Source organism: Azolla caroliniana, unplaced genomic scaffold (genome assembly GCF_043228905.1).
Source record: "Azolla caroliniana isolate FFs.n. ecotype wild unplaced genomic scaffold, voAzoCaro1.0.p SCAF_16, whole genome shotgun sequence".
In the NCBI taxonomy this organism is placed as follows: domain Eukaryota; kingdom Viridiplantae; phylum Streptophyta; class Polypodiopsida; order Salviniales; family Salviniaceae; genus Azolla; species Azolla caroliniana.
This window is the reverse complement of record NW_028230451.1, coordinates 16,783,780-16,794,857: the sequence shown is the minus strand read 5'-3', so window position 1 is coordinate 16,794,857 and position 11,078 is coordinate 16,783,780. Positions and strand designations below refer to the sequence as shown.

The 11,078-nt window shown below is 47.6% G+C and overlaps 1 protein-coding gene across 1 annotated transcript; it reads left to right on the top strand.

The window, feature by feature from the left end:
- The first annotated feature begins 8,650 nt into the window (after nt 1-8,650).
- LOC147854089 (auxin-induced protein PCNT115-like) lies at nt 8,651-10,739 on the top strand. Its single transcript, XM_087332620.1, has 5 exons — nt 8,651-8,982; nt 9,065-9,265; nt 9,628-9,800; nt 9,898-10,000; nt 10,092-10,739. Exons 1-5 carry the CDS (start codon nt 8,758-8,760, stop codon nt 10,431-10,433), a joined length of 1,044 nt encoding a protein of 347 aa, XP_087188746.1. The 5' UTR covers nt 8,651-8,757; the 3' UTR covers nt 10,434-10,739.
- The last annotated feature ends 339 nt before the right edge of the window (nt 10,740-11,078 follow it).

Here is an 11,078-nt window from a genome sequence, read left to right as displayed (position 1 = left end):
TCGGCCAATTCAACAGTTATCTGCAACAGAAGGGAATTTAGAGAGAATTATGTTGCAGATACACACCAGAACAAAATAGTGTGGCCGAGAGAAATAAATGGTCGATTGTCGACGCGGTGATGGCAATACTTGAGAAGAAAAGCATGGCCAAATTCTACTAGGTTGAGGTGACAAGGTGTCAGTACATGAGCTGTATTTCAGACAGAAGCTGAATTTAAGGCACCTTCAGATATTCGGTAGCATAGCCTATGTGCATGTACCGGATGAGAAGCGGAAGAAGCTGGATCCGAAGTCGGAGAACTACATACTAGTCGGCTACTCACATGAGCAAAAGGGGTATAAGTGCTACAACCCCCGGACTAAGCAGGTTTGAGTAAGCCGAGATGTTGAATTTGATGAGTCAGCATCATGGTACACTCTACCGACTTCCGACTCCCGACTCCAACCCGATTCCGGAGGATGAGGCAAGTGAGCCTAAAGAGGTCCAAGTAGATGAACAAGAGTTCGGTACTCTAGATGAGAGTCCGATCTCATTTCGGATGAGTGGGCCAAACAAGGGACTGAGTCGGAATGATGAAATCGGATGAAGAACCAATGAGTAGTGGAGAGTTTGCCGTGCTCTCCCAACGCAAGGAACCGAGGAGACAATTCACGTGCAAAGAGAAGGGGGAGAAAAAGATACTGGAGTATGACACCGACATGGAGGAGTCAAATCGGAGCGACTCTGACTCCGGAAAGAACGAAGAGGACCTTCAAAAACGAAGTCTGAGCCGGCCAAGAAGGCCCTCAAACCGGTGAACGAGAAGTTATGCCAATCAACTTGCCAGAAGAACCCCGTAAAGAGGTACAGATACAATAAGTACATGGCGCGTCACTATGCGTACATGACCAAGGTGGCGGAAGTGCGTGAGCCGGAGAGCTATGCAAAAGCAACGAAAGACGCAAATTGGCGTGCTACGATGGAGGAGGAAATGTGGGCACTTCATCCCAACGCCACATGGGACCTAGTTGACCCTCCCTGAAAGTGTAAACCAATCGGTTGTAAGTGGTTATATAAGGTAAAGTACAATGCTGACAATTCGGTCAACCGGTACAAAGCCTGGTGAATGGCAAAGGGATATGCACAAACCCACAGAATCGACTATGACGAGACCTTCGCTCTAGTAGCGAAGATGACGATGGTTCGTGTGGTGCTAGCGGTTGTTGCGACAAGGGGATGGCATCTTCATCAGATGGATGTAAAGAATGCGTTTCTTCAAGGTGACCTTGAAGAACAGGTCTATATGATCCAACCCCCCAGATTTCTGTCGGAGATGAACAAATTGGCAGTGTGCCGACTCAAGAAGTCACTCTACGGTCTAAAGCAAGCCCATTTGAGCTTGGAATGCGAAAATCACACATCGGTTGCGTAAGATGGGGTATGTAGCCTCAATGTCCGACGCTTCATTGTTCATCTAGAAAGGTTCGGATGGTTTGGTATGTATCCTGCTATATGTAGATGATCTAGTGATCACCAAACCCGGACTCGATGAAATCGGCTGAGTGAACTCCCAGGTGTCAGACGCATTTGAAATGAAGGACCCGGGGGACCTTCATTACTTCCTTGGGATCAAGCTGATCCGAACCCTTGATGGCATATTGCTCTCACAACGACACTACGTGTTGAATATGTTGTATAAATTCGGCATGACCGAGTGCCGACCAATCTCCACACCCGTGAACCGGGACTTGAAGCTACGTCCCGACTCTAGACCGGCCTACCATGAGAAACGGTTCGGACAAATTGTTGGAAGCCTTATCTACTTGACAATCACCCGACCTGACATCAATTATCCGATCGAAATGATTAGTCAATTCATGCAGAAGCCGATTGTGGAGCACCTCCAGTGCGCTGATCGGATACTCTTGTATGTTAGCGGCACTAAGGATAAGGGACTATTCTACTAACATGGTATAACCGAAAAGTTAGTCAAATATGGATGCCGACTTGGCTGGTGATGCATTGGATTGCCGATCACCCTTTGGTTATATGTTTTCTCTTGGTAGCATGGCTGTTGCGTGGAGCAACAAAAAGCAGCCAATAGTGGCTTTGTTGAGCACTCAGGCTGAATATCGAGGCGCTACTGTTGCCACCTATGAAGCCATCTAGCTTCGAAGGTTGCTGCAAGATCTCTGGATCGAGGTACCAACCCCCACCCTAATCTATTGCGACAACGTAAGCAGCATAAGCTCGCTAAGAACCCCATATTCCATGCTCGGACAAAGCACATAGAAGTGCATTATCACTTTGTCCGTGAGCTGGTCCTAAGCGGTGAAGTTGAACTTCGGTATGTTCAAACAGATCAGCAAGTTGCTGACATCTTCACCAAGCCACTCGAATCAGACAAGTTGCAACACTTTTCGGAGATGCTCGACATTCAACATCTCGACATGCCGCACTTGAGGGGGAGAACGTATACAGGTAATGGCACCAGACAAGGAGGTAGACAGGAAGGAAGGACCAAGACAGGGGGAGATGAGAAGAAAAAGGAAGACGAGTCGATTGAAGGAGTCGGCACATCCGAACAAATCGGAGCAAGCGACGGTGGTGGCAGAGTGAAGAAGGGCAGAGCCAATCGGAAGAAGAAGGCCAAGACCCGGACATGGTCCGATGTTGTGAATGGCCTAAAAACGGAAGATGAGTTGGAGACTACCAACTCGGACAAGAGCTGGAACAAATCGAAGGCAACCGATTTAGTTCAACAATTTGATTGGGTAGAACCAGATCAACTAAAGGCCAAGCGGATGATAAGGCAACATAACTCGATGCCGATACGAAGGAAACGACGGGTTGACAAGCATCAGAGTCACGGTGGCGAGGAAGCTAAGATGGGCATGTTGAGCTGACAAGCCAACCAAGGAGGTCAAGGAGCACAGAATTGGATGGGTCATGGGAAGCGGAAGCGGTGTCATGAAGATTTTCGGCTATAGTGTGAAACCGGGGTGGAATGGGCAAATCGGTGGTGTGCAACCGCCCGAAACATCGAGTGGGGAAGAGACAAGCGGCGGTGCCGGGTCCTTACCCACACCAATTCTAGAGACTCCGGCATCCGGCCCGAGAGCCGGTGTGAGACCTAGAGTGACGGACGGTGGCGGCGGCAAGGCGGGCAACCGAGACGACGACATGGAAGAGATGGTGGCAAGCGTAGTCGAGGCTTGCGCGATTGGAGGCGGGGTAGCCGCGGATAACGACGTCTGGATGGAGGTGGTTATGGAGACAACGAGAGGCGGTGCCGCGGCCTTACGCAAACCGGCCCTAGAGACTTCGGCATCCGGCCCAGGAGCCGATGTGAGACCTAGAGTGACGGACGGTGGCGGCGGCAAGGCGGGCAACCAAGACGAGGACGAGGACGAGGAGGTAGCAAGCATAACCGAGGCTTGCGTAACCGGGGACGAGATAGCCACGAACCACGACGTCTGAACGAAGGTGGCTACAAACATGACATCGGCGAGTGATGGTACCGAGATTTTTCCCACACCTATTCTAGAGACTTCAGCGGTCGGCACCGAGAGCCCACGTGAGACCGGAGAGACGGAAGGTGGCGGCGGCAAAGCGGGTGACCGAAATGACGACGAGGAAGATGGGAGCGGACGGAGGCATGACCCCTCGACATCGGGGCCGGAGACTACGGCGGTTGCGCTCGAATGCCAACATAAGACCGGAGAGAAGGGCGGTGGCCATGAGGAGGCGTGGCCCGGAGCGAACACGTGCGAAGATGAGGATGCGAGGCCCGGAACGGGCATATACAAGAGGACCGATGGAGAGGTTGGGAGCGGCAAGGAGGAGAGAGTCGGGAACCGACCCGATTGGAAGATGAACTGGTCGATAATCCGACACGACCGGAACACGAGGCGGAAGAAGATTGGAGCGGGGTCTGGTCAACCAGGCTTGAACCAAAGAAGAGCCGGCAAGGCCGGATTGGTGCGGACAAACATGTAGCGGCCGGTTATGGTTACGGAAGGGAGTCGACCAAACCGGAACTCGATCGGCCGAGACCGATCCGGGCGAAGGCTAAGTCGGCATGATTGGAGGCTGAGGCGTACGAGCCACAACACGCGGTGGGAGCCGGTGAGCGCGAGCAGGAGGCTAACCGGGCACGGTGATTACGGCTTGGCGGAAGACGGAGAGCAAGGGAAACCCTCCACACCTATTCTTGAGACTTCGGCGGTTGCGGATCAACATAAGACCGAAGAGACGGCGGGTGGCGGCGAGGACTTAGAGGCCGATGTGGAGTTGGAGACCGGTGTAGATATCCGGTATGAAATAATGGACGAGCGGGGCCAAGACGGCAAGCCCGAGTCGGAATGGGCTACGGCAACGAAGGACGAAGAGACCAATGCGGAGGTCGGGTCTACGGTGGATGAGGCACGTAATACGAAGTATGCACTACGGCGTAAAACGGAGCATGCACTACGGCTGGCGAAGGGCCAAGAAGCAAGCGTGCATTCGAAGGAGCCGCAACGAGTGATCGACGATGACGGTCGGAGGAAGCCTTCGAGAGGCAAGCGCGGGACGACGGACGGTGCGACAAGACGCCAAGATCGACGAAACGAGACGAGCGTGATCGACATGAACGAAGGATTGTGTCTGGGAAAACGGAGGGGATGCGTGGAGAACGGAGGGTCACGTACTGTGAAGAGCAAACGGGGCATCCCAAAGGATGTGTGCGGCCGAGCAGGCCAGGCGGACCAAGAGGGTGTACCTCAAGGCGAAGTGGCAACATCGGAGGTTTCGGAGGACACCGAAGACGAGAGCACCGACACGGATGTCGGGGAAGCAACGTACCTTTTCGAAAGGGTACGCAGAGCGGAGCGGAGTGCGAGACGTGCGATGTGGCCACGTAAGGGCTGAACGACAAGCACGAGGATGATCGGCGAGCATGGAAGGCTATGTCTTGAGAACCGGAGGAGGTGCGTGGAGAGCAACGGGCTATGAGCCGAGAAGAGGAAGTGCGGCGTCCTGGAAGGCATGCGAGGCCAAATGGGCCAAGAGGACGAGAGTCAAGGCGAGGCAGTAACGAGAGCCTCGAGGGACACCAACACGGAGGTCGGGATGACGGTACGCTCTACGGCGAGAGAGCACGATGGGCAAAGGAGAGGCAAGGAACGCGGAATGGGGTCACCTAAGGGCCAAAGAATGGGCGCATATTCGAGGTACAACATCGGCGCACGAGAAGAGCCTATGGAAGGCAAGCGCGGAGCAGGAAGAGTCGACACGTTGAGGTGTTCGGCATGCGGAAACGATAAAACCAAAGGAGGAACATACGCGACACGAAAATGGCGGAATCCGGAGTGCGATCAGAGAGTTCGGGAGCGCACCCGGAGGACATACGAGCCTTTGCGAGGAATGCACGCGGCGAGAGACGGAGCGGTGAGGTGCCGGTATCAATGGATGATCGGCGAACATGGAAGGCTATGTCTTGAGAACCGGAGGAGGTGCGTGGAGAGCAACGGGCTACGTGCCGGGAAGAGGAAGCGCGGCATCCCGGAAGGCATGCCAGGCCAAGCGGGCCAAGAGGACGAGAGTCGGGATGAAGCGGTGACGGGAGTCGCGAAGGACACTGACATGGTGGTCGGGATGATGGTACGCTCTACGGCGAGAGAGCACGACGAGCGAGGGAGAAGCCAAGAGCGCGTAACAGGGTCACGTAAGGACCAAAGCACGAGCGCGCATTTGATGGACGACAACGACGCACGGAAAGTGCCTACGGAAGCCGAGCGCAGAACGAAGGGAGTCGGTACGAGGTGTTCAGGGCAAGGAGAAGGTCGAGCTGGAGGTGGAACACACGTGATACGCGAGGAGCGGCACCCGGCGAGCAATCGAAGTAATCGGGGGTCTAACCAGAGGACATGCGTGGTGAGCGAAGGAAGGGAGACCGGATCGGCAACGGTGTTCGGGATGGCCGGTCGAAGAAGAAGGTGCGTGCGCCGGACATGGTGGATCGGATGGAGCCAGCGGGTCGAGGCCGGTAAGGAGCCGGCAAGACGGATCGACGCCGGCAAGGGACCAGCAAGACGGTTGGGTGCCGGTAAGGCGAAAGACCCGGTTGATCACCGTCGCCGAAATCTCTCACCCTTTTCCTTTCTTGGCACATACCGGTGGATGTGCGGTTTGGTGGGGGTGGATGTCGTGAAGATTTCCAGCTATAGTGTGAAACTGGGGTGGAATGGGCAAATCGATGGTGTGCAATATGTGCACATGTATACTAGGAAATGGTATGTAGAAAGAAGAGGGGAATTTTATCCCACATTGTAAGGTCCCCCCTTCCTTGGGCTATAAAAGGAAGGGAGGGGTCACTTATGAGGGGTTGCCTATTTTGAGGGAGAGAGGCATACCACTTAGGTCGAGGGTTTCCTATTCGGTTTTAGGGTTTCAGTTAGGGTTTTCTTCTTGGGTTTTCCTTTAGGGTTTTTCTCATAGTCGTTTGGTGCAGCCATGGCGGCCACCATTGTAAAGGTTCATGTTTCCTTAACCTAACTTGTTGAGCATCTTGCTCGTCTATTCTATGTTATTGTCTTATTCTTTCTCACCTCCTCTTGAGCTAAACTTCCATTTTTGGTCTTATTCTTCCTCCTCCACTCCCTAGTCCAAGACCCCCGTGGTCCCGCCCCTTCTACATGCACGCACGTAACAACGCGACACCGGACTGGACAAGGAGCGCGAGCAAGGCGAGAGGACGCCAGAAGGAGCCGGAGGAAAGGACCGGCTACCACAAACACTAATACCATGATCCGACCTCAACTTGAGCTTGAGGGGGAGTGTTGGGTGGACAAGCTCAACCGGATCCAGATCGACTGTACAAGCTTCAGCTTGATTGTATCTGGATGATATCCGGATCAGAGAGCCGGATCAAGTGTGAAACGAAAGGCTATTAGGGGCCTATGCTTTTAGACAACTAGCTAGTCATTGTCTTCATAGTTAGTGCCAGCCGCTCGTATGAGCATTGAAGTACATAAGTACTTCTGTCAGTCCTTTTAAGGACTCATATAAATAGTGTTGTGGAAGCACGATGTATGTACAGAGTGTTATTTTTTGAATATAGAGTTTATGTTCTGCTCTCTTTGTCTCTTCCTGTGTGCACTATGTGTTCACGAGGTTCCATTAAACCTGTATTTGTGTTCTGTTGCTATCTGGCTGAGTCGGTTTGTCATAAGCTTCCACATGTTAACATTTACATATAGAAATCTATATGGATACGGATGAGGGTGAGGGAAAATGAAGGAAAAATAAATGCAATGCTAAAGTTCGAGTATAAGTAAAACTTATGTGATGGCTAATACACATTGATAATTTGCGTGGCGTGATTATGATATGCTATACATTAGAATTTATGCTTCTCTTGTTAATAAATTGTTTTGGGTTTGATCTATACTCTTAGGGTATAAAATAATACTACATCCATCTCTGACCCTTTCAATGGAAGATAATTTAAGTCTCTTCCATTAATAATTTCTTTTTTCTTAAATTTAACAAATGATGTTTCATTTGTGGAAACTTTCAAACTCGATTGTACAATGTTGTAGGTTGATTCTAACATTGTTGAAATGATTAAATATCATATTGATACAACTATCATGATAAAGCCACCACAAATGTCACAAACATAAACATTTAATGGGGTGTTGTGGCAAAGTTGGAGGTCTTGTCATGACTCATGGGCTCTCAAATGACACAAAGGTCAAAAGTTCAAATTATTTTTTGTAAAGATGATATGAATACCTCCTAATCAGAAAGCAAATAGTTGAGAATCTAGAATGATCAAAATCAATATGCATAAAAGATATGAAGAATGAAGAGATATTATTTCAATTTGTTAGAATACATTGTTGTCTAGACTCCAAACTAAAGGCGCAGGTTCAAATCTCACTTAAGACCATAAATATCATATGCAGGCACATCGAACCAAGTCCCCTCCATAGATATGAATACAAATACAAACTCAACTAATGGACAAGAAAGCTCCAAAGTCTTATAAAATGTCTAGGCTAGTGTTTTTAGGTTCTGTTTTTTCGAATAGTGGATGGTTTGAGTTTTTGATTTCTTGGGAATCTTGGGGCTCAAGGATGGAGGAAATTTAGAGTTGGAAAGTTTACTTTGGACTTGTGAGGTTTTAAAATTTTTGAAGGTATGAGTTGTTAGAGCAGATTAATCCGATGAGATGTGATTGAAATATGAACACATGTCTCCACCTAACTCACCCTTGAACACTATAAGCATAACTATGGGTCCCTACAACCACTCTTCATCTTTCTTGCGCAATAGGGACAATTTTCCTTTCGACATTATCAAATAGGAAACCAGTAATTGTGTTCAATTTGGGATGTGGACCGACCAACTTTGAATCACTGTTAATGGCATGAACGCACGATGAGGGTCATGTTCATGATTTTGAAATACAAATTGTGACAAAAAATTTACAAAGTTAGGATATCTGCGAGCTCTATGTTTCTAATGAAGAGACTCCAATCTAAAGTGAGGTAGAGTCAAGGACAAATTTTGGTTTATGAAAACAGTTTTTGACGGTTCTCTTTATCCTCTTAGAGAAACAAATTGGTGTTTGCTTGTGTTCCAAAGTATTTGCGTTTATCATTGTTTGACTAGCTAGTTGCATTTATGTACTTGAGAGGCGGCGATGTAATATATAGTTGTGAGTTGGGATCGATTGTTCCAAACAAATACGAGGATTGGTAGAGTGATCGGTTACTGTAGCAGCAACTATGGCGTTGTCAGATGTGGAGGTGGGCAGAGTGAAGCTTGGTTCCCAAGGTCTGGAGGTCTCGGAACAGGGGCTGGGCTGCATGGGCATGTCTGCCTTCTATGGACCCCCAAAGCCTGAGCATGAGATGATTGAACTTATCCACCATGCCATTGACTCTGGCATCACACTCCTGGACACATCTGATTTGTATGGACCTTTCCATAATGAGATCCTTCTGGGCAAGGTGGGTGGCTTGCTCTTATATCTTTCTCTTCATTACCATATCTAGTTTCTGGCTGTTTTTTAGGTTAACCGTATTGTAATAGGCTTTGAAAGGAAAAAGGCATGAGGTTCAACTTGCAACAAAATTTGGGGTCTTCATTGAGGATAATGGAAATATCCTGGTGCGAGGAGATCCCGCATATGTGCGTTCGGCTTGTGAGGCGAGCCTACAAAGGCTCGATGTGGATTTCATCGACCTTTACTATCAGCATCGCATTGACACAACCGTGCCAATTGAAGTCACCGTAAGAATGAAATTTGTTTACTCGATGATAGAATTCTTCCATTTGCATCGATCCTTTTCATAGTCTCAATAGGTGTAAACTGATCTTTGTTGCCATACACATACACACACAACATATACCTATATCTATAGATCTAGATATAATACAACATATACCTGTAAGTATGGATATAGATATTAGTACAGGTGTAATTCTAGATTTACAACTACAACTACATGTACATATACATATACATATGCATGTGGATGTGCATATACATATACATCTACATATTCAAGTGCATATGCATATGCATAGTTCTTTATTAATATCAGGGTATATGTTGCTCACTATTGTATGCAAATGTTATATATATGAACCAGGTTGGGGAAATGAAGAGGCTGGTAGAGGAAGGCAAGGTTAAGTATCTTGGGCTTTCTGAGGCTTCTGCATCGACCATTCGAAGAGCTCATGCAGTGCATCCCATCACTGCTGTTCAACTTGAGTGGTCCTTGTGGTCTCGTGATGCAGAAAAAGACATAATACCCACTTGTCGGTATGTCCTCCCTGACTCTATTCTTTCCATCATGAATGCATGAATTTCTTATATGTATGTCACTGACAAAAAGTTTTCTGTTTATGTCAATTACTAGAGAATTGGGTATTGGCATTGTAGCTTACAGCCCCTTAGGTCGAGGTTTCTTTTCCCTTGGAGCGAAACTTCTAGAGGGTCTTCATGACACAGATTTCCGAAAGGTAGCCTCTTTGCAATGCAATATAATAGCTAAAACCCAAAATGTATCCTACATAGGGATTTCTAATGCATTAGATTTTTGTTGAAGTGAAGGTTGGGCAGCCGAGGTTAGCGGGACAAAATTTAGACAAGAATGAAAAGCTATTCCTGGCATTACGTGAGATTGCATTGAGAAAGGGTTGCACCACTGGTCAACTCGCTCTTGCATGGGTTCAACATCAAGGAGATGATGTTGTAGCAATCCCTGGCACTACCAAGCTCAAAAACTTTGATGAGAATGTGGGATCACTGCAAGTCAAGCTCAGTAAAGAAGATATCATCGAGATCGAGGCGCTCTTTGATGCTGATGCCATAGCTGGAGACAGAAATAGTCAAATCAATTTCACTTTCATGAATTCTGACACACCTCCTCTTTCTTCTTGGCAAGCCCCATAGCTTGGGACAATGTTTCTTGCACATGGTTCATTTGTACATCTTCCACAAATCATCATGAGCCAATTGCATTGGAGCCCGGTTTATCTCAATAATGGTGAAATTTCCTCTTTGATTAGTACATCACAAAGTTAAATGGAGGGCACAATAATACAACACCACTGTGTTGGGTACATTGTAGACTAACCATAAGTTTTGATTAGCTCATCACAAAGTTAACGGAGGGCACAATAATACAACACAACTGTGTTGGGTACTCTGTAGAGTAACTATAAGTTTTTAAATGTTTCTGTATTATGGAGAGATATTCAGTAATTTCTTAAAACTGTGTGTGGTTATTAGTTAAGTACTTTGCTCTATTTTCCTTCAGTTTAGTTTTCATGAAAAAAGAAATCATGAAGTTTGAGTATAAGTAGAACTTATGTGATGACTAATGTACATTGATCATTGGCGTGGTGTGGTCATCATAAATTATTACAATGAATACAAGGTCTCAATAGTGAGGGAGTTTATGTTTAGGGCATGGATAATAAATAATGAAAATAATAATGGATTTATTTCTCGGCAATTTAATAAGATTGTTAGGCTTGAAAGTGTTGATTTCTTGTTATCGAAGCATACTGCATTTTGAAGAATCATCCAAGTGGT